The 24,999-nt window shown below is 35.2% G+C and overlaps 1 protein-coding gene across 1 annotated transcript in view; it reads right to left on the bottom strand.

Annotated features, from left to right (window-relative positions):
* LOC149808389 (poly [ADP-ribose] polymerase 1-like) overlaps positions 1 to 22,165 on the bottom strand; it is a 133,852-nt gene extending 111,687 nt beyond the window's left edge. Inside the window, exons 1-6 of the mRNA XM_089976571.1 lie at positions 21,975 to 22,165; positions 10,051 to 10,071; positions 9,526 to 9,649; positions 6,471 to 6,583; positions 5,024 to 5,163; positions 1,164 to 1,235 (exon numbers count right to left, since the gene is read on the bottom strand). Of these exons, the coding sequence (XP_089832697.1) occupies positions 1,164 to 1,235; positions 5,024 to 5,163; positions 6,471 to 6,583; positions 9,526 to 9,649; positions 10,051 to 10,071; positions 21,975 to 22,094 (590 nt within the window). The 5' untranslated portion in view covers positions 22,095 to 22,165. The remainder of the gene's footprint in view (positions 1 to 1,163; positions 1,236 to 5,023; positions 5,164 to 6,470; positions 6,584 to 9,525; positions 9,650 to 10,050; positions 10,072 to 21,974) is intronic.
* Between the last annotated feature and the right edge of the window lie 2,834 nt (positions 22,166 to 24,999).

The following is a 24,999-nucleotide window of genomic DNA, read 5'->3' as shown; positions in this document are numbered from 1 at the left end:
ACATGACTTTACAAATTTCAAATGACATCGGAAGCCCAACAGTCATGTGATATCAGCAACAAACTCCAATATAATGTTGTTGTACAGAAATTCAATTACACTAAATAAAAGTCAGATACTTTTTGTAAAACCAGCAATCTGGCCAGTCTGATTCACCAAGCACAGAGCACAAATTAACGTACTAGTCACGTGATACAACAAAACCCCAGCAGTTGTTCTAGGAATAAATATATATAATTTTGGGTTCTTTCCATTTTGTTTTCCTTACAACCAGCATACAACTTTCATTTAAATATTTTTCTACAACATTTGGAATATTGATATCATGTGACTACGGTATCTATGAGGTCATGAACATGTGGGTTGTGAAATTTGTGTACTCATACGACTACCAATGCAAATCCTGAGTACCAGGTCATATTTCATCAATGTCCTAGTTTTATTTTGTCTTTAAGCAGATGATTTTAATACTTGCAATTTATGAGAAAATAAATAACTTTCATATCGATTTGATGTGGGGTTTGACTAGATTTAACAACGTTTAAGTTTGCTAGGCCATCTGGTAAGCGGCTACACTTTGCCGCCACCTTGTTGGCCTCTTGTGATGTTAGACTGGTTTTCATATCTTCCATGTAAGAAAAGATACGGATATCGAGCTGTCTGTGGGGAAAAAAGTCTACTAGACAAATCTAATCCAATGAGCGTTTGGATTGACTAAACAAATGCGTTTATGGCAAGCACCCAAAAATGGCTCACATTCTGACTATCCATGTTGCTCCAACAGTTATCCATTATTTATTTCATACTACAGTATGAATTTATATTTTGATTTTTGTGATAAAACACTATTTAAATATCTTAATCTCTGTTATGGTGGTGGCAGTGATGAAGGGGGTGTAACTAAAATGTTAGTTTTTGCAATGGTGCCTCAAGAATAATTAAAGCTCTGGTGATGGTAACCTTACAATAAACTGGCCTTCCCCCCCATCCCCACCAATGTTTCTTCCTGGAATAAAACGTAACTTAAAGAAACATACTGAAACTATGTTTAAATGGGCGAAATTTCCTCTTAGATTTTAACTTGATGAAGAGACCTTGCTCATGGGATGCATTTACATGGGAGTATTTTAAGACTGAACAATTCAGGCTGCTAATATACTTACTTTTCTCCTTTTCCCAACTTCTCAATAAGCATATCTCTGTCTTCCTTCTTCAATACGGAAAAATATTTAATCCTTCATAAGAGAAAAGCATAAAATAGGGTCAGGTATCAGTCATTTACAAACATTAAGGACATAATTAAAACAAAAAAATATCTAAGAAAATACAAGCATGTTGCCCTTGGCAAGCAGAGGAACAAAATTGTGCAGCATTTTACACCAGTGTTTATTTGATAAAAAGTTTTTAAAACAGGCTGAATAATATTACACAACATGAGCTGCTTGTAGCAAGTGGCATTCATAAACATTTCAGAAACTTTTTCATTGAAATAAACACATGATTCAACCTATTAGAGTGGAACCGACAAGAACAAATGATATTAAAACAATCATCATCTTGAAAGCGTCTACAGAATGGGTAACTTCAGAATGAAATTACAATAAGGTGCAAATGGAGTGCTGAATGAATGCAAATGAATCGCAGAATAAAATCCAAATGTAGTTCACAAATGGATATAAAAATATATTTAACCGCTAAATTTACAATGGAAAACCTTTTCTTATGATAATATGGCACCGTATTCTTCACACAGACAGTAAAGTGTTTACCACGTAATAGTGTTAGCACTTTAGTAATGACATACTTGTATCTGCACAAATTTTACTTCAACTAAACAAAATAAATACATTTTGCAAGTAATTATTCTACAACTATATTTCTATATTTATTGATGTTGAGGTTACTATAGCTTTGCACTCCATTGTCCAATTGACCCAGTTGCTACTTGACAGCAAACATAATTTTTCTCTTATAAACAGAACAAATGTTCAATACCAATAAAGTACACGTCAGTTAGGAATCTTTACTAATATTAAATAAATGAATGCTGATCTAAACTGTAATTCTAAAGAAATTTACAGATGTCAGTTCACTGATTCTCAATAAGTAATCTGCACCTTAGCTGCCATAACAAAACATAGGAAATTATCAATCACTACCATCCTTTACAATGGCAAACTGGCACTAAATTGGGTCAAGAAAAGTGGCTGTCAGGTTTAATCATTACCAATGCAAGAGGTAATTCAACCTTTTCTAATATGCAGCACGTTGATTGCAACATCACAGTGTTACATGCAATATATTTCACACTGGACAAGACCAAGTGGAAGGCTTTGTGTACAAATGTTAACATATTTTGTCATACATATTTCCTGAGTTATTTATATAATGATTGACAAGGAACAAAATAAAGCGTACAACTTGCCATCAAAAGGTATGTGTAGTAAAATTCTCAAAAATGACACCTTAGCTGAAAAAGTCACTACCGAATGCCAATATGATCCGAATGACTTGTATTTAACACATAAACAAGGCAAGTTGAAACATGTGCTCATTAATCAATTGCTACAAAACACCTTGGCACTGTTATGGGAAGACAATATCATGCAAGCAAACCCTCAGAGAGGTATAAGCATAAGCATAAGCATGATTTGGGCATAAAAAGTTTAATCTATATATTAAATGCCAGAAGTACAGCATATGTGAAAAAGATACATTTTTACTACTAACCTGGTATTCCAGCTGTTTAAAGTTCTTTTTAAAAAATCCATATAGATTAGAACAAGAACTTATTTTTCAAAACTTTATACTGAGCACTCACATATATTTGTCTGCATAAGAAACTTTCAAATGAATGATCGTGAATGGGAACTCTGCAGTGATCATAGTCAGGTGCTCAGAATGATGTATTACATTATACTAATCTCATTTTCTTCTTTTAAATTTTGTAAAGCGGTGCTGATTTGTCCATTTTCCGATCAGGCAAGTTTTAAGTTAGAAAAGATCCATCTGCTCTAATATATTCCATCATATAACGTCCACAACTCAAACCATAAAACATATCACTTAAAATCTGACTCATTTTCTTTAAAAGTACAGACTGGTTCACTAAGTAAGTAGTTATCAATAGGCAAAGTTTATATTTGAAGAAACCTGTCTGTTTTCTTGGAGATGGGTCATATACAGTTGCTATAAATAGCAAATAAGGAAAGTGATCTTTTTAAGAATATTTTCAAATTTATATGAGCTGAATTAAAGAGATGATACAATAAAAATGACAAATAAAACTTTTTATAGCTTAATTTTATTTTTTAACCTCCTAAAAAGTGTAATCCTCATACAGTCTAGCTGAAAAAAGCACAATGATTATGCCAAATGAGTAATGGTTGGCATGTATGCTGTGCAACTGCTTACACTGGCAAAAACATCCTCACAGTTCACAAGTGGTTAAGCAAGTCAATCTGACAATGCAACAAAAGTCATATTTATCATAGAGTCCATATAATCCTTTCAATTTTATCAAAGCACACTTCTATTAAGACACGATACCAAAGCAATTGTTCTCTCCATTCAATAGCACAAAAGACAAACTTCAGCTTGCATAAATGCATTCCAAAACAAAAGGTAATGATATATGGAAGCATTATATGCTAAATTATGTCAACAGGTACCTAGGTACCCGCCTTGTGAAAATAATCTGCGTAATAAAATGGGCAGCCTGCTACCTGTTGAAACTTTTTCTTTTAAACAGAAAAAAGGAAAACAATGGTTAAAAGGTTCCCAGGTTCAGATGTAACTCACCAGGAACGAGTATAAGGCTCATGCCATGTGACTACTGGCTATTCATGGTCACAGGGGCTTGTATCATTGCTAACAATTTACTTGTCATAGAAGTATTACATGATAATGCAAGGGAGGATGCTTTGTTTATTCTCAAAGATGATATTTCAACTAGTGTAATAAATCTGGTACCAATGTTTAGCTTAGGCATTCAACTTTGTATACCTGTCCAAAATTTGGCCTGCTATCATACCTTTAAGGAATGCCAGACAATTTTCCCATGCTACCACTTGACATGGCCATGATTGCGTCCATTTATTATACAAGTGCAACTTGCTAAATGGAATACAACCTTCGCATTGGCAAAAGGAAAATGAAGCACTTCATCTATTTATAACTTATTTTCAGTAAGCCAATGGATCAGTTTGTTATACCCCCTCTAGGAGACAATTAAATCATAACCTCTGGTTAGTTTCTACAAGAACAACAACAAAAAAAAAAGGTTTCACGCGTATTCAAATGTTAAATCTACTTTATTATCGCTTGATTGAGATCACCTGCAAAATGGATGCTGAAGACTTAATTTGGAAAACCTTTATGTTGAATTTTTGTGTTTAAAAATAAATAAACAGTACACATGGGGGTAAAACAAATTGCAGGAACCGTAAATACTTTGAAAGATCTTTCCACTACTGTATTGAGTGTGTGATTTGGATTTTTAACGTAGCTTTAACAATTTTTCAGTCATATCGCTATGATATCTGCAGTGTGGCAGTTTACAGTGCTCTCTAGCACTGAGGCATCATGCCACATACATGTCCCACCCAGTCACATTATCCAGACACCAGGCTAACCAGTCCTAACACTAACCTCGTAATGCTGAGTGCCTAGCGAGACAGCTGTATCATTTTTATAAGTCTTTGGTATGACTTTGCCAAGGATCAAACCCACAACCTCCTGCATTGGGGGGGGGGGGGATGCTCTAAGCACCTAGGCCACAGGAGCAGTATCCACTGTATAGAGAAGTTATGTGACTAGCAATCTTTGTTGCAAGAAACCTACCATCATGTGACCTAGCCAGCAAATCTGTGTTATAGGTACATGGTCAGTCACTTCTGTATGTATGGGCACTAGATGCTGCCTTGGGCTTACACAATCTGACAAAGGGCAATTTTTTTTGCGTGCGAATCACAAGGCAAATAGAAACATATCCATGAAAAAATATTAAAATATTAATACAAACGTCTCAACATTCATTTCTGGTCCAAAGCCTAACTCGTCCCGTTTCTCCACAAAACAGTCCACATGGTGCCATGCTTCCTGTGGACCATACATTTTAGCTCTGACACTATCAAAGTCCTTCTTGGAGATACGAACTTGATTCTAGAACAAAAAAAAAATGACTGACAATCAGATCCAAGTAAAGACTTTTTATTTTACATGCATATCAGCACCAAAAAAACTATGGTAATGCTTACTCAGGTCAGACACCATGGCTTTTTATTTTATATGCATACCATCACAAAATAAACTACAGCACTGTTTGGTCAGGTCAGACACCAAGACTTTTTGTTTTATATGCATACCATCACAAAATAAACCACAGCACTGCTTACTCAGGTCAGACACCAAGACTTTTTATATTATATGCATACCATCACAAAATAAACTTCAGCACTGCTTACTCAGTCAGACATCAAGACTTTTGGGATGCTACAATTTATTTATAGAGATCGAAGCAAAACATGACCACGTTTACCTTAAAAAAGGAAAAAAAGATATTTAATTAATCCATCACCATCTGCAAGTCAACATCATATTTCTCATCCCCATCCTCTATATGCTCCACTACATTCTACTTAATGTTACAAATCCAACACAATCATTTTAATTGAAATGCAACGGAAATGCTAGTTTTTCTTTGCCCAATTTCTGAATTCAGTAAAATGACAAGAATCCTCTATCGTATGCTATGATTTACCCATTTTAATTCAAATTAATTTCAACTTACAAGATGAAACAAAGTCAATTCTACTGATCTTTTGATTTTCCTATCAAATTACAGCTTTGACTTCTTAAAGTGAAAAATTATCATTTGGAATTTTTTGTTAATTGACAATTTTACCTAATACAAAATGCAATCCTTTATCAGACAGGCTACAAAAAATGAGTGGACCGAAAATTGAATGTGCTAAAAATTCAAAGTCTCCAGAAATGTAACTTTTATCTGGTGGCAGAGTGGTCTAAAGCGCTCTCCGTTACGGATCACTGCCATCTCACCTCTGTCTGCGTGGGTTCGAGTCTCAGATTTGGCCAATGTGGATATGTGAGAAAGCTTGCCAGTAGCTTCTCGAGGGTCGGTGGTTCTTTCCGGGGATTTTCCGGTTTCTTCCTCCACCATTAATACTGGCCGTCATGTATAGCCTATTGCGTGCTGAAAAATGGCGTTAAACCCTACAACAACAACAACTTTTATCTGTGGACTGAAAAGATGAATCGTTAACTTTTACCTGTGCCTGTCAGATAACTGCTATGTCACTGATCTCCATTTTTTAATCAGCTTCAATATACCCAAACATATATGACTAAAAAAATATTTAACAAACAATTCAAACTCCTACTGCTGTCAATGTAGCCTCAGGAAATAAATCCATGTTTCTGTTAAGCCTGGCAAGACAATGATCAATTACCTTGGCAATTGGCTCTTCACACACCCTGCATTTACTCTTGTTGGATTTGGCATACTCTGTTGAAAAGTTATCAGGAGACTCTGACGAACCTGCATCCCCATCTCCTCCAGCACCTAAATGAGGGAAAGTCATGTAAGGACACATAAACATGCAGCCTGAAGATTCAATGCCTATACCTCTGTAGATGCTCACTTGTAAGTCAAACATAAAACTGCACTGACCCCGATCTGCTGTCACATACTATGTAGTTTGTTAACTGATTAACACCTGGCACTGCGTTTATGCATCAGGAGTAGTAGCTGACTGCCGAGCTCTGTTGTGTCAAGGTCATGTATGATACACTTAAGTGGGTGGTATTACAGAAAAGGTAGACAGATATAGCTCTACAATGATACCAAATAATCTGGACATTCCAGTTGCACTATAAAATACAGAGGGAAAAACCAATATCTTTGGACCTGATTTTTTTCCACCCAAAATTCACCCGAGGTCAGAATCCGATTTTGTGTCCAGATTTTAAACATTTTTGGCCTTACATCTAAGGCAGACTGGTCTGAACTGCACACAGACAGGTAAACCTTTGCAAAAAGTAGGAAAAGATGGGCATTTGGAATAAGGAATGGTCTCAATACAAAAATGATGGGTCTGTTAAGCAAAAACAAAAATCCAATTTTTACCTTTCTGCTCACGCATGAGCGAAATAGCCGATAAAAAACGATGTTTCTAACACAACTAGGCATGAGGTTAACTGGAAATCTCTGGGAAATCGATGAGAATGTATACAGAAATAGTCCCCCAAAAAAAAAATGTGTTTCCTACTCGTATTTCAGGCGTAAACTACAAAAACCTACAGGGGTTAATGAGTTAACTGTAATCAGGAAAAGAATCACAAAGACCAATCTGCCAGTGCATTTTCCAATAGCAGATCGTATTGTCTGTTGTCTGCACCTCGACTTAGATGCATATACACAGACTCACTCCTATCATCAGTTTAAAAGGATACTGGTTCCAGTGACTGAAAATATTGCAGTGTGGCAGTTTATAGTGATGTCTAGCACTGGGGCATCATGCTGGACAATACAGCATGATATCCCCACCCAGTCACAGTATCCTGACACCAGGCCAACCAGTCCATAACACTAATCTCTTAATACCAAGTTTTATGTGAGGCAACTGTTAGCACTATTTTTATAAGTCTTTGGTAATCTGCAAGGCAGTCCTCATTAGGGCAGTCCATAACTGTTGATCATGAATTGAATTGAAGCAATTGTGAATAAAGCAAACGACTGAAAACCAAACAAATGTGTACATGCATATTTAACAAATACAGAAGGTCATTGCTAACTTGAGTAGCTAACATGTGCCAGATCATTAAATCAATTTCAAGAATAGAATGAAACTACAGAGGGAACTGAAACACTTGGAATGACAGTTGTTATAATGTCTACTGAATTTGGTGCCATTTGCATTCCTTTCTAGACCATTGCATAATAATGGCAAGTCCTATGTACATACAGCATTGTCCCCAATATTTTGGTCTGGTTTAGTGCTTTAAAAGTAGACTATTGAGTGCAGAGGCAATTGGAGTAAAGTGCCTTGCCCAACAGATGACCCAAGCTGGTCCAATGGAAGGATTCAAATATATACTGGTATACTAAAAACACTGAGCCACCAAAGCTCCCAGCATTGTCCTCAGAATATCTCCCAGCCAATGGAGACTTGTCCTTAATTCATTACTCTGACACTGTTCCTAACCCCACCCAAACAGTATATATACTACACTGGTATTACAAGGGGAATTCAGCTGTGCAGTCAGCATGGATTCAATGGTCTGTCCTTAACCCCCTTGGGCTCTGTTAAACTGTGCAGTCAGCATGGATTCAATGGTCTGTCCTTACCCCCCCCCCTTAGACTCTGCCTCTGGAGTAATAATTTGGGCCTTTTTAGGTTATTGTTTGCAAGTTCCAAGTAATTACCATATATACTCACTAATGTCTGGTCCAGGTGCAAACTAAAACTACCAAGATCTACCATTGCATAATGTACTAATAGATCTGAGTCTATGCAGTTTCATAAAAGTAACCAGTTGAACAAAACCCTAGATCAGCCATCACATTGCATGCTGAAAGATCAGGGTCTATATTATCTACAGTTGGATCTGATGTATAAGCAAGAACAAACTGGAAGTGTTTGATCTTGATGTACTTTTGGTTTACACCTATTTGGAAGTCACCTAAACTGTAGTGCAATTTATCTCTATATTTTGTAACTTTACCTTTGGTTGGCAATGCATTATTCACTTTTGTGTTCAAATGCCTAATATACTACTATACCCACATCAATACAGTCTATGACCCACAGAGATTAAGATCCACTCTGTCAGTCAACTGCCATATCCCTATCAATAAGTACTGGAGAATGCCACCTTTGAATACCATAGTACAACAGTAGCTGACATCTCTATAAACAGCATTCACAAACTGGTGCATGGTGCACAATAGATCTTTTTATTTTAAAATTCTTTAGATTCAAAGTGAAATAAAGACCAGCGGCACTGTATTATGCAGTGTTACGACTATACAGTCATAAACTAAGTAACAAAGAGAGGCAAAAACAAGCAAGTTTTGTAAAACTTAACAAATAATTTCATTCTACGTCACAATACCTCCCATGTGACATATTTTACAATACATCCCATGTGACATATTTCAAAATACATCCCCACAACACAACACTTAACTTAATGCAAAATTACTGTAAACGTTTAAACAGGCTAATTATTAAGATTGAAATAAAGAACTTAAAACACCGTTTCATAGCTCATATGCAACTTACTATCATGCAACAACCACCACTATATCAAGTCTGTGATGAACAGTATAGAATGACCAAGAGATCGTCTCCAACCCAAAACATCTTTTGTGTACATCTGAAATCATACTATACTGAATGGGTGCTACACAGCAAGGTAGTGCAGTCCATTTAAAATGCAATGCTTAATGTGTTAATGCATAAGACTCCAAATTACAATGATTTTATAAAAGATGAAACTTACCTCCAAGTTTTCCTTTGATCTTTTCTTGGTCCTCCCAACGTAGAGAATCAAACCCATGGATGTCATGTGTGTTTGCAACTTTAGCTCGCTTCCAAAAACAACGTTCATGGAACCAATTTGGCATCTATGTAATAAGAATGACAGATCATGGTACATCCTTATTCTGAGTAATTACATGGGTTATATCCAGGCTGTTCAAAGTAATTTGCTTGGTAATCTTCTATTTTATACAGATTTTACTGTTAAAACAGAAAATAAGGCACACTTGTTGACAATTAATTAACTACCTATAAATATTATCAAGCAGATGAGTACTGCAATAAAGTTGGATTTCCATAATAAAAATAATTTAACAAGTGGTATTAAGTCTTCCATGAAGAACATTACAAGCTTTCAGACTATAATAAATCCCATTCAAACAATATTGTATACTATTTCCCTCTTATTTATGTACTTTATTATCGCTGAAACATCTAATTATTAGTTATCATACTCAATCAGTTGTATATCAGGTAAAAATCTCACCTTGCCATCAAAGAATGGAGACTGCAAGAAAGAAACAAAATATTTTATTACAGGGTGCAATTTTTGAAAACAATAGAAAGGAGTAAAATACTGAAACATGTAGGTCCTACTTCATGCAATACAAAGATTTTACACCTTTCCAAAGTGGGGCTGTAAAACATGACTAGTTCCTATTTTACGGAAGACTCTGCAATTTTAATGCTGTAAAATGTGTCATTCCTATGCAACTGAAAATTTGTCAAAATTGCTGACAGTTGTGCCATGCGTTCAATGTGTTGATTTACTTCATTAAAATTTTTTAATATCCATGACATGAATGAAGACAGATGTTTTATTGCACTATTATCTGCACAAAGGTAAATTTGCTTCGCTCAAACCTTGATATGTGTCTGTGTGTATGTATATTATGTAGATCTGTAATTTTTGTAATTTTTATTCACAGCTTTAAATCGTAATTATCTATAGCTACATTTCATTTACATGCATAGGTTCTATTTTACAGCGTAAGATTGCATGAGATCTATAAATAGATGCCTAGTTACATGTTTACAGTTACTAATAATAAAAGTAAACATGACATAAAAGTTAGGTTTTGTTTCCCATTGTACAGGTCAATCAGGTGTGTTCCTAGAAGAAATTTCCAATGGGATGGGTTACGTCATGTGGGTTCTTTTACAACATTAAATATTAGTAATTTGTGATGAAAGAGTAGGTGCAAAATGCATATTTTAATTCTTATGCTTGTAAGGTTGGGCAATTTTCAAATTCTTTTTCTAGTATTCTTGTTGTAACATCAAGTCTTCAAGTACATCTTATGTTGTACTTGGATATTATTTAAAAGGAAACATTTATTTGAATTATTCAATGGAATTACAAACTGCTTACTGACCTAAACTATTATACTGGGACTATTGTTAATTATTCAAGATTTAATCATGGACAATGCCATTTTCATACATCAGAACTTTTGGCAGACCAGTGCATTCATTTGGAACTGTGTATTCTTTTTTTTTATTTGAACAGAACTTTTTTGGAATATATTGGATTCAATTCATAATATTGTTAAGTTCCTCCTACAATTTCATTTTAAAACTTCGACAATTAAATTCTTTGTTAAATTTTACAAACTTGTCGGTTTTGCTTCTCTCTCTGTTACTTAGTTTTTACAAAGAGAGTTGTAATAATGTGTGTGTACACACAAACATATACTGCTAGTTTTTTAACTAAAGGATGGAATCATCACCATTCATTATTTACCGAACACTTAAATATTGATCTCTCAATTTCTGCTCCACTGTTTGGTCACTACTAAAATCAAAATTCTCATAAGATTACCCTCCTTCTGTATAAGTACTAATTTGTCAACTGTTTCTGTGCATAATGTCTTCCTTACCTGTCTGTGAATAATGTTCTGTATTCTATGCTAAGAACCTCACATCAGTCTGGTGTCTAAGGGGACATAAACACAGCTAAGCCAGCTTCAACAAACTGTTAACTATTCACTATAATTGTTTTGTAGAATTTGCCAGTTTATAAGCATGGTCTCATGGATATCTCTCCCCCAAAATGCATGTGTTCTGGTAATATGTTGTGTTCTGTTAAGAGCTGATGTCCTAAAATTCAAGCAGGTATAATGGTACCAATTGTACAACCCCAGGTTGTCAGAGCTTAAGGTGTAGGGAACATTGTATTCAGAAATACACAACAAAACTAGCTGTGATTGGAAGGGCCCCGAGAGGCCGACTGGTCTAAAGTGCTCTCCATTAAGGATCATTGCCATCTCACCTGTCTGTGTGGGTTTGAGTCCATGATTCAGCTAATGTGGGTTTGTGGGAAAGCTTGCCAGTAGCTTCTCGTGGGTCGGTGGTTCTTCCCGGGGTTTTCCCAGATTCTTCCTCCACCATTATTACCAGCCGCCATGCATAGCCTATCATGTGCTGAAATACGGCGTTAAACCCCACAACAACCACCTGTGATTGGTGTATTATGAAAGAGTTGTATTTTCTGTTAGGCCTATAAAAAAAAGGTTGAGCTTCTTGGCAACATGTGAGATTACGTTAATTCATATCTAGATCATATTTTGTATTTTTTTTAAATCTGGTATACATGACTGAAAATGTGTCTGGTGTGACTAGATAACTCTTACCCCTGTCTAGTTCCAGCAGAGATCTAACATTGTTCTCTATGACAGTGTGTGACATGCATGCTGAGGTAGGATAGAAAGTATATTTAATTCACAAAACATTAGCGATGAGGTCTATGGAAAAACATTTGGTACCATGGTACCAGCAGTCAACTTCCAAAGCAAAGGGAGTATGTTTCACAAAGCTCTCATCTTGGTGTTGTATTGTAACCAATGGTACTGTAACTGAAGATTTATGAAACTTTAAGTCATATTTTGGTTTCTTTGGTACCTCATCTAAACCAATATTTAACATGGTTTACTGTCCTCTATTTGGTAGAAACTTTGCTTCATCCTTCACATTCTTCCGTCTGTGATTAACTTTGAAGATTCATACCACATGACATGGTGTTAAAAAAATCAGCAACTTTCTGTCCAGCCATGTTTGACTATAATCTTACCTTCAAGAAATGGACAATGTGCGAATGAAATAAAAAGGGCATCAATTCCAGACCCCTCTATTGCACATTTTTGTTATAAATAAAAAAAATGGTGTAATTTCCATCTTGCTGTAACAACATGTATCAATATATCGTATTTTCCAGTCCTTTAATCTTTCACACATAGCACTTTTTAAATTATAGTACATAACAGTTCTAGTAAAAAGGTTTATGTTTGCAAAAAATTAAAAATAAAAAATTACCATATTGCCATTTCTTAAACAAAAATTAAAGAGAATATAATCATGGTGGGTTTTTATGTTTGATTTATTGTTTGGTATTATTTTGTAACCTCATATTTTGATATGTTAAAATCGTGAAGGTTCCCATTTCAAACAGCTTCAAAAATATGCTGAGGTACGATTTAGATATGTCCAATGACAAAAGTATTGTTTTGCTAAGTGTATGATATAAATAGTGATTAACTTGGGCAGGTTCTTAAGTGAGGCATAGAATAATGAAATCAGCTATAATCACCATTTATGATCACGCAGAAAGGTCACTTATCTTTTCATTAATTATTTTTAAATAATTATTCTTTTTTTATTTTACCTGAATCAAGAAATGAAGTTCACATTTCAAAAGGCTTAAAAAAAATACTTAAGTACAATATAGATACATCAAACTACCACAGTATTTTTTCCTAAGCATATGTTTGATATAATTCCAAATTAAAAACAACTATTTGTTTCCTCAATAACAACTTATCCAACTGTTTGACAACTTCCCATAAATTTATAATCGAGGCATCGAATAATGAAACAGGAAATTAGGAAATAAAATAATCACCATTTATAATTCATTTCATAATTTTATTACTTTTTAACCACATATTATAATGTTGTCTTTATTTGGATCAATAAGTTTGCATTTAAAATGGTGTAGGGAAAAAACAGATGTAAGATATAATTAAGTCAAACTACAATGTGCACACAGGTCACTGAATATTTCATTGTTTTATACTTTCTTAACCGCGTATTTTGATTTTTTATTTGACTCAAGAAGTTCACATTTCAAATGGCTTTGAAAAAATACCCATGTACAACAGAGATATATCAAACTATGAATACATTCTTTGCTGAGAATGTTTCATATAATACCAAATGAAGAACACAATTATTTGTTGCCTCAAATAAAACTGACCGGGCATATTTTTTTTAAAACTTTGCGTATCAGTGAATAATGAAACAAGAGATCAAGAAATAAGAAATAAGCACAATTTATAATCATGCAGAAAGGAAATTCAAAATTTTTTATTGAAGGGTCAATTTCTTTGTTACATCTACTCTCTATTAATACTGGCCGCCATGCATAGCCTATCGTGTGCTAAAAAATGGCATTTAAACCCCACAACAACATCTACTCTCATTCATCGATCCACCCTTCTTTGTCTTCTTTACCAGTGAGAAAATACAATGATTCATCAATTACTCTCTTATTGTCGTTAAAATATCTACTTGTGTTCTTTTGTGGTCTGTTGCTTAACAAAACACCACGTCCATTATAAATTGAGCTCGGAAGCCCCTTTTTCTTATCCAACAAAAATTATCTCATTACATGCTAGACCCTTGGTCAACTAGTCTTAATGCTTCATTATAGTCACACAGAATTAAAATATAAAAACATCATTTTCTATCGTATATTTTGAAAGTCATTGATTAAGTTCAATTCATTGGTGTATATATATAGTGTATGTTAAGTACTTGTATTATTTTGACTCCGATATAATGAACTTTTTATTGCAAATCTATTCTACGATACATCCCTCTGTTGTTATCTTTATTGGCAAGTACAAATAACCAATGATGTGTATGACTTGTCCTTACAACATCTTGATAGCACACCGACAGATTTTCATTTCCCTAAAGATAGCCTCATTTCCCTCTTGGCAGCCTCACTGATTTGGCCTCTTCTATTGAATCTTGCCCTTTATCTGGTTTAAACTAGTATAACAACATAATGGACTGAACAAATTTGTACAAGTTATTAAGTATGTCACATTTTGTGCTTTGGAAGTAAAGATGTTGCTACGAATACAGAGTAATTTCACTGATATTGTGAAATTATCAGTTTTGACCACATGTCTAACATTTTTATCCTCATACATTTCATAGGAATGATCAAGGTTTGGCATGTCTTGCTTTTATTTCCAGTTTGGTGGAATGATCGTACATTGGCATGTCTTGCTTTCATTTCCACAGTTTGGTGGAAGGATCATACATTGGCATGTCTTGCTTTCATTTCCACAGTTTGGTGGAAGGATCATACATTGGCATGTCTTGCTTTCATTTCCACAGTTTGGTGGAATGATCATACATTGGCATGTCTTGCTTTCATTTCCACAGTTTGGTGGAATGATCGTACATTGGCATGTCTTGCTTTTATCCCCTACACAATTTGGCAGATTGATCATATTCTGGCATGTCTTGCTTCTTGTAGCCCAATATGATTTGTAGGTTCTTTGTCATGATTGTTTCCTCAGTAATGTTTTGCTGACAAAATTAATCTCTCAGATCATGTGCATTTGGAAAGGATGTTATTTGCTACATAATAAATAGTTCTCAAATGACATCTTCAGCAGATTTACCATTGAGTTTATATGGAGTTTAGAAGTTGAAATATGGCACAGAATAAAGCAAGAAATAACATGGTTTCACCTTAGAACGATTTGATCATTTTCATCATACATGCATACAGTAGTCCCCCTCTTGAACGGAGCCCCGCTCCTTACGGCCAGAATCGGTTGGCACCGACGAGTTTGTGTTAAAAAGTACATCTCACGAAGGCCACCCGTCTAACGCGACCAGCATATTAGTGCAATATAAAATTTACCCCTCACAAGCGGCTGCATTTTATTTTAATATGTATCCAGAACCAGTATTTTATTCATAACGTGTGTTAAGTAATCCAATTTCTGTTTCTCGATGTCAGGTTTTCGTTACTGAAAGACGTGTTGACTAAAGTAAACGTACCACTAAAGTTAATATTACAGTAGTTCCCCTCTTGAACGGTCCCCCCCGACCAGTGGCCACCCGCTCCTTACGACCAGAATCCGTGGCACTGACGAGTTTGTGTTCAAAAGTACCCCTCGCGAAAGGCCACACAGCTAACGCGACCAGTATATTAGTGCAATAATAAAAAATTTACCTCACAAGCAGCCGCATTTTATTTGAATATGTATCCAGAACCAGTATTTTATTCATAACGTGTGTTAAGTAATCCGATTTCTGTTTCCCGATGTCAGGTTTTCGTTAATGAAAGAAGTGTTGAGTAAAGTACATTTACCACTAAGGTTAATATTATATCATTTACACTTCATGAGAAGCCAAATTTATTCCATAATAACAGAGAAAGACTCAACCTTTAAGCCATACAAAAGGGTATGTACATGTAATCCAATTAGCCTTATTGCTGTGTTATCATAAGATGTCCGGTTTAGTCACTGATAATTGTTAAAATTACAAGTATTTAACAGTAGTAACAGCTGAGAAGTGGCAGTATCGATGTACAATACCCAAGTCAGCAGGAAAATGGTTTGGTAGCCTTTATGGCTTCCCTTAGTAAGATGTTGAGCTTGTTCACTTTGATAATTAGTAGCTATTACTACTGACAATAACTGTCAAAATTACGAATCCTAACGGCCCCGAGGTCAAATCTGCGTGATGTTAATGGTACACATCGAAGCTGTTTTGGCTTCTCTCACTTAGTGTAAAGAAATGTATAAAAACAATAGGGTACCAGACTGCGACTAATGAATCACGTGACAAGATCACTTCCTTTAAAAACACACGGCAATTTGTTTAGATGCATAAAAATTGTTTTATCAGTATTGTAGTTGGCAACATGAACAACTTACTGCAAAAAGATCAACATGTCATCGAGGAAAATAAAAATTCTCAGTTTAGAAGAGAAAGTGAAATTAATTCATCAGACTGAGAAGTGGGGTGGGGGGTGAGGAACCTCGCAGAAAACTAATGTCGGAAAGATAAACAATATCTTGAAAGAGAAGGAAACAATTCTGCAGAAGTGGGAAGGTGAAATTTTTTGAGCCAGGAGATGTCTGTATCCTGATTTGAATGACAAGAAAAAGCAACAATTTTGTCAGTTGAATTGGGATATGACGACTTTACTGCAAGTAACGGATAGTTGCACAGATTTCAAGTGCGATACAATATTAAGTGTTCTATGGAGAATCAGCTGATGTTACTAATGAATATGTCGAAGACTGGAACAAAAGACTAAAACGATATATGCAGGGGATAGGACAGCAAGGATATTTTTGATTGTGACGAGACTGGTTTGTTTTTTTAGAATGTTTCCAACAAAGTGACAGATGATGTGATCTGTAAAATAATTATAAAGACAGTTTTAAAACTATATCAATGGTTATTCATAACATTCTTTTCAAAATGATGAAACATTTTGTTTTACATTTATTTCATAACATGCATGAGCTTTTTTAATGAAAATATTAAATGTTTTAGAATTAAATGTACTTTTGTCTTTCTTCATATGTATTTACTATTCTTATTTGTCATCCCCCTCTAGAAAGGCCACTTCCCTGCTGCAGTGGAGTAGCCTTATAAGAGGGGGACTACTGTACAACATTACCTAGGGTGAATAATTGTTTTTCTAGGAAAGCAACTTAACTAACGTGTACCTCGTCATAGATTGCTTGCAGCAAGATTCACTAAAAGTACAGTAAGCACTAGCATTTTACCCTAACACTCACTCTCCTGTGGATTTAAGGCAATTTCTGTTTCTAACTGACACAATGGTCTATGGATCTTGTCAAGGAGTGAACATTCTCCATTTGTGTTCACCAGCCATAGGGGTAAGTGTTAAATTTGTATTTTATTTTATATGTGAAGCGTATTCAGTTTTAAATGTCGTATCGTGAAATGATGCATTTATTGCTATGCAGATTTGAAACGTTTGAATTACAAGTTTAATTTACTAGCACATATCTATAGATATTAATTCCGAAACTATTGTTATGACCAGTTTGGTTTTATTGTAGCTGTTTAGGGCTGCCTGAACGTATATCTATACATTTGTCTGTGCGCATGGTGGATCCATGAAGGGAGGGTGTAGCCAATACAAGTGGGCCAACCCAATCTAGGAGAACTTGTGCTGTCTGTGCATGCAGGTATCTCAGGCTATCTGTCTGGCAGTCTGTGGGTCAATATGGAAGATGATGTAACCATCAAGACCATATGAAGACCAAACGGCTAGTTTGTAAACTTGTGCGCATGGTGGATCCATGAAGGGTGTGTACGGCCAATACAAAGTGAGGGCTAACCCAAGAATCTGGAAGAGCTGTATAGTTTGTCAGTGGACACATTTTGCAAGTTTTACAAACATACTATGTCATTTTGAATACATAAGATTTGAATCTTTATTTTGATTACCTGAGATTATGTGAATCTCACTTACATTCCGGAGATTATTTGAATCTCACTTTCATTTGAATCATTTTTAGTTTTTCTACTTATGAATTTAGATAGAGTATCTGAATGAGACATATATTTGGAGCGTGAAAGAATCACTGTATCTGTAATATATATATATTTTTATTAATTCATTTTATATAAATTATCATCATTCTACACACTGTGTTGTTGTCATTCAATCCAGGCATCCATTCAGGTCTATCCTGTTACAAAATAAATCCTCTGAATCTCAAGATACTGTTACAAAAAATACATAAACAGAATACAAATAAGACTTTCTGTTAGTATCTACACCTCTCCCTTGACAACTCGTGCACATTGAGGTCCAAAAACATAGAACGCACTGTAAGTGAGGGCACAAGTTATTGAGGGACCTCCAAAACATCCGCTAGACATAAAGAGAACCGCTGGAATGGGGGGGGAGTGGGCTGTTTAATGACTGAATCCTCAATAATCACATCGAGGATAATTGTCAATAAAGCACTTTTTCTGATGAAGTTAAGTTATTCTGTATAACTGACATTAATTTTCAAAATGTCCAACATCTGAACGATCGATAACATGATTCCACCTGGTCTGAACAACCAACAGTGCATTAATGTTTTCGCATATTACATCACAGCTTTTTGTCTTGCTAAATAGTCTGGATCTGCGAGTGGCTAGTAATTTTTTTTTGAAACAAGGAGACTACTTATCAGGAAACCAGACTAATTGTTGATACACTAGCGAACAAGATTCCTTTTTTGATCAGAACACACATTTATTTTGTGAGGCAATCTTTATGTCAAAACTCAATTTTTGTATTATTCAATTATTAAAATATGATGATTTCATTGCAAGTAATAGTGCGAATTCAGGAATTCTCTGAAACTCGTTTTCACCAAGATGGTCAGAATCTGTGAAACAAAGTTCTTTATTGACAAAATTCTTATTTCGCTTGGTAGCCTTGTTTTCTTTGATCAGTTATGAATGAGTCAGTTATTTTAAGGTAATTTAATTAGATTACGTACACAATAACGTTTATAAGTGTTTGATTGATCAAATGAAATGAGGTAACCCACATACAACATGGCCAATAGTTCTTAAGCATATAGGATTTCTATGCCTCTTAACATTTTGTTTTATACCCCCTCCTTTACCTGATTCAAAAGATGTAATTAAGGTGATACATTTTTTTGTATTCTCTGGTTTAAAAAGTGGGATCCACACCTGACCCCACATTATAGACAGGTTCACGAGTTATCAGGGCGTGATTAATCAACGGAGTGGAGTGTATTTATAATCTACATAAATAAACAGAATACAAATCAGGCTTTCTGTTAGTATCTATATTTATAATTTATAAGATGATTAGCATCAGTCTGCCTTATTCAAAATGGTCAGTTTAAATGGTCCCATATAGGAGAAACTGCCAGGTTGCTCATCATCAAGGTAAAATCGTCAAAATATCATCTGCTAGTAACCTTATTAGGAAACAACTATATGCATACCAATTAGGTCCTATACTATGATGATGAGACATTAATGTTTTTGTACAGAAATCATTCTCATATCCATATCTTAAATTTTCTCATGCAGTCTAGCAAATCGACTACATTTTTGCAATGGGATTCATAAGAATTGACCATCTCCCACCTGACCATCCACCCAAACCCTGGGCTTCATCTCAAATCCCCAAATAGGAAGCTGCTGCCCCCTGGAAATGATCTTACTTAGACACTTTAATGACCTCGACCTGTGCGTGTGTATGTGTAAAATATGATGCTAATATTACACTGCTTTCAAATGTATACATACATCTACTGTTTTTTTTATATTAATAATGTCTGCCAGTTTCATGTGATCAATAAGGAATAAAATAAGCAAAGGTCATGTTGTGTCATCCTATGCACAGTGGATCATGGGGATGCACTCCCCCCATCCCAATTTTGGCCTACATCCTTAACACTTAATAGCTAACTACTACATGTTTGTCCCGATTCACCCCACCCGACAATAATTCCATGGGTTCCCCTGAATATATATATATATATATATATATATATATATATATATATATATATAACAGTACATTTTACTGTCTTTTTCAATTTACTTTTGTGCTGTTTTGTTTTATAATTTAATGGAATACATAAAAACTTGTGAAAGTATTGATCTTCTACCTATGCAATACGAGCTCGGCTTAATCATGACTTATGTCAATAGCTTTATTTGGGTAAGGTTACCATATTTGAATATTTATAGGTTACTGCATTTGTATGGGAAATATGAACAAGTTTTAATGGAATACTGCACGACCTTGGGAATATTGGAACCTAAATGTTCGACGGGAAATCTTTGAATTTCCTTACTGTTAGATGCTTATGGGACTTAGTCTCACTTTCAAAGACATATTAGTTTATTTATTTTTAAATTCGTCCTAGCCAGCCAAAGTTCCAGTATTAATATTACTTTCGAATATTGGAACCTTAGCTAGTGAAGATTTTTTAAAACTCCTATCAAAACAAAATTACAGGCTTAGACAGACTTTATAAGGCTTACTTATATAAACAAAATAGACTACAAGAAACAACATAAATGAATGTATGCCGTATTCCAAACTAAATACACAAGCACAGATTTATCATTACACAACACTATTAATGCGCACATAACTCCACCCAGATAAATTTGAACTTAGTGACTAGTCACACGCTCGACATAACTTTTGAAAGAAAATGGCGTGTCAAGTTAAAATTGAAATTTGCAGTCATATTGTGAATGAATGCGCATTGCAACAACTTTTCCATTTGATCTGGAATGAATAGATTTTGGTATTTTGTTTCGATTCGACGAAAGTTTGTGATTTTGGACTGAATTTATCTGTGCAAATTGTACATGAAATACATCAGATTGAAGCGGTGCGGGAGAAACGTGTTTACGTCTGCAAGTGTGTTCTGTCATTGACTATTTGAAATCAAAATTTGTGAAAAATATGAAGTGTTTCAATTGCAATTATCAAAAAGACGCTATTGAATTTAATGTTTATTCTGAGTACAGTAAGGAAGATGTAACTGTACTTGGAATATAGTTGAAATTACAGTACAATTTCAAAATGTGTAATCAAGCTTGAGAACTCATGACATGGCTCATGTAATTAGAATTTGCAAAACTAACAAAGTACATTTTGAGGAAATTCTGGATGTTAAACTGTAGGTATATTTTTTGCCAGCTAAAGGAGACAGTTTTTGTCTTTATAGCTTGCATGTTATTTGTAGGTACCAAGCACTGTTATGAAATCTGGTGTCTATTGCAAAATCGGAAACAATGACATTGTCAATGTATCAAAAAGTTAACATAGAATGTAGCAAAACAGTTGGTATGTTACAGTCCACGAAACATCTTCATTATTTCATTCAGAAACAAATTTAATCAACCAAAACGTATTGCGCCTACTATGCGAATGTACATGATTTGTTTACAAAAAAATTCCTAATACATTATTGGGCACACATGTCCTGCAACGTGGGTGCAATACGAAGGTGTGCAATATCGTAAAATATTGAACGATTCTGATAATGTAAAGTTAACGGAGAAAAAAATCAGCATATAATAACTGTTCTTATTTATTTATTTTTAAGGGCGGGGGGGGGGGGGGCACGCAGGAGGGTTAGTGTATCTGTATCATTACATTTAAGGACCAAAAAGAAAAGAGTTATGGCAACCGTAGCTTTATAGTCCAATAAATCATCCCCAAAATCATGTATACCAAAACATGTCGGAGTGGGTCCTAATTTGTCCGAATGAATTTTGTTTTCTTATTAATTTCTCACCCCACCCCATGTTCCTCGATAATCGCGTAATATATACCTGCACCATGACAGCTAGTCGCATGGAGTCTTGTGCTATGTTTTCCTTGCATCCTTTGCACGCTGACCTTCCACTTTTAGCATATTCAGCTTTAAATGGCAGATCGTGGTGATCAGACATGACTTGAACTCCAACCACGTTGTTTCGGTTCTGTTATGATTACTCTGCAAAAATATGGCGCCAAAACCTGACTGGTATCCAACCAATTTTAGCTTAAATAAACGGTAGAAAACGGTGGAAAAGCAGTCTCTCTATCTATCTCTGCAACTGCTGACCCTCTCATTTTGGAAAAGACAATGAACACTGTAGCTGAGAAATAAAACCATCTGATAGATTTATATAAAAATTGGTCAAATTTACACACACACACACATATATATATATATGTATATATATATATATATATATATATATATATATATATATATATATATATATATATATATATATAGATAGATAGATAGATAGATAGAGAGACAGACAGACAGATATGTGTATTTCAAACGCAGCTTATCCCTCAGTTTTATCCTTGTATCAAGCTAAGACGTAATGAAGTCCAGTAGTGTTTCTTCGTTTTCTTAACTTCATTCTTGCCTAATTTTGGAAGGGAAATGCTGTTATAGGTTTTGGACTTATTGTGAAATAATATTTGGGAAAGCAGCAGAAAGGGCGAACAGACCCAAGAATTCCGACAAAAAAATAAACAAAAATAAAATCATCTCGTAGAAAGGTCCAGATTTTTACAAATAAACGTTTCCTGGGAGGTTTTTATTTTTGTTGAAACCAACCCCATCAATAAAACCTTAGTTCGAAAAGGTAGCTGAAAAATAAAGTACTCTACGTGTTTATTCATTTTTTTGTTTGATTTCCACGGACGACCAACATTGGTAGGCGCCCTCTCTGCTGCTATTAATTAAAAAATTGTTATATCAAAATAATGGTACATCCGGAATCTCATACTGCAAGAATAGCACGAGAACGATTAGAAGCAATTAAAAAATTTCTTCCTGTCAGAGACTCATTCAGAAAAAATCTACAAGCGCAACAAGAAGCACAAGTTGAGTACGAAGAAGATACTAAAAAACTATTTAAACCCGTCACTGCAGCTACTAAGAAAGCTGCAGCGGCTGTTGAAAAAAAAACTATATGGGGAGATATTAAGGAGGAAGATGAGAAGAGGAAAAAGGGTATTTTTCGGGTATTAGAACAAACTGCGTCACAAACCGAAAAATTAGCAAGAAGAACTAAACAGACAAAGAAGATTTTACGAGATCTTCCAGTTGATATAGCTGCGGCTCAACCTCCACCAGTAGTAAGGGGGGATACCCTACGTACAATGGGAATTAGCATTACAGAACCCCTTGGGACAATCTACGTACAAGGGAAATTTAACATGGCGAAAAATCGTGGGTCAATCTACGTACAAGGGGAATTTAACATGGGAATAAATCGTGGGACAATCTACGTACAAGGGGAATTGAACATGGGGAATAGAGTTTGGGCTTGTCTAGGGACAAGGGAAATTGAACATTGGATTTTTTTTAAAAAAAAATATAAAATAAAAAAGGGGTAGGCAATTGAAAGGCTATCTCTTTTCGAGAAATATGGCTGGCCCTGAAAAGGGCCTTTGGCTTTCTTCTGCTTCTTCTATTTCCTCCATTTTCTCATCCAGCCCCTAATCTTTCCCCAAATTCCTTTTTTCTTCTTTTCATTTTCCGGTATCCAGCCCGGGTGACCCATGGCTCGGAACTTCTGTTGGATTTTTATCCAGTTATTGTTCAGTCTCTCATATTCTTCTTTTTTCTTCCTATTCTCTTGTTCCTTTCTATCTTTTGCCCACCTGTCCTTAATTTTCTTCACTTCTTCGTCTATTATCTTTTTCATCTTTTCTTCTGCTTTCTTTAGTTGTTCAATACCCCTTTTCACAAACTTCCACTCTGACCATTTCTCTAGTTCTTCTAAATAGCATCTCACTGCTTTTATTTTGTCCATAGACTCTTTTATAGTCCCCACTCTTACATACTCAATCCTCTCAATCTCTTAACTTCTTCCTCTATCATCTCCTCTATCATCTTCCTCGCTAATTGTAGTTCATTGACATAGTCAAGACTTTTTCTCAACCTCCATTCTCTTTCTATCCTTTCAATAGTGTACTCTCCATCCATCATCCAAAAGTAAACATTTCTTAAGTCATTGAATAACGCTGACACTTCCATCTTGTATCTGTTATTCCGTAGAATGGTTCCAACGACGAACGTGATGGGTTCTTATAGTGAAAGCGCGTACGTGAAGGAAAACATCCCCCTAAAACATAAAATTGATCTTACCTAGATCATGACCCAACAACGCGCGGACGTGAAGGAAAACATCCCCTACTTTCTCATTTCATATAATAAAACCCTAACTATACTCTTCACATACGCTAAGAAACAATAAATAAACCCATAATCTACTATTCACACAAACATACCTGAGCTCTTATAAACACTAACACACCAACACATACCCTCACACAATGAAAAAAGAGTTAGTGTTTATATTCACACTACTCTACCTACACACATTGGCAAATTAATAGTTATTTCTTTTCTAGAGTATTGGGTAGCCCTGAAAAGGGCTGTTTTTTGAACTCCAGATGCACCTATCTAATGGTTGCACCTTCCTGGCCTGGCGCCACACACGCATCTTCTTCCCCAGTCTTCTTTCACCTTTCTTCTTGGGAGTGCAGAGGCAGGATATGTGGCTTCAGAATCCCAATTTTCGGTTTCTGGGATTCTGAAATTTCTTCTTCTCTCATTTTCCTCCTCCTCTTCTTTGTTTCTTCTCTCCTCCTCTTCTTTTCTTCTTTCCTCCTCCTCTTTCATTCTTGCTTCTTCGACAATGGCCTCCGCGGCCAGTTCATTTAGTATGCGCCTGGCATATTCCAGGTTCATCTGGAGTTCTAACAGTTTCACTATTCTGGTGTTCATTCTTCTGGTGGTGTTGATCAATCAACAAGGGTAGCTAGACTGTCGAGTGAGTTTCA

This window comes from Sinohyriopsis cumingii, chromosome 1, assembly GCF_028554795.1.
Source record: "Sinohyriopsis cumingii isolate HCF-2022 chromosome 1, ASM2855479v2, whole genome shotgun sequence".
In the NCBI taxonomy this organism is placed as follows: domain Eukaryota; kingdom Metazoa; phylum Mollusca; class Bivalvia; order Unionida; family Unionidae; genus Sinohyriopsis; species Sinohyriopsis cumingii.
Note: the sequence above shows the minus strand (reverse complement) of the source record. Positions and strands in the feature narration are given on the sequence as shown.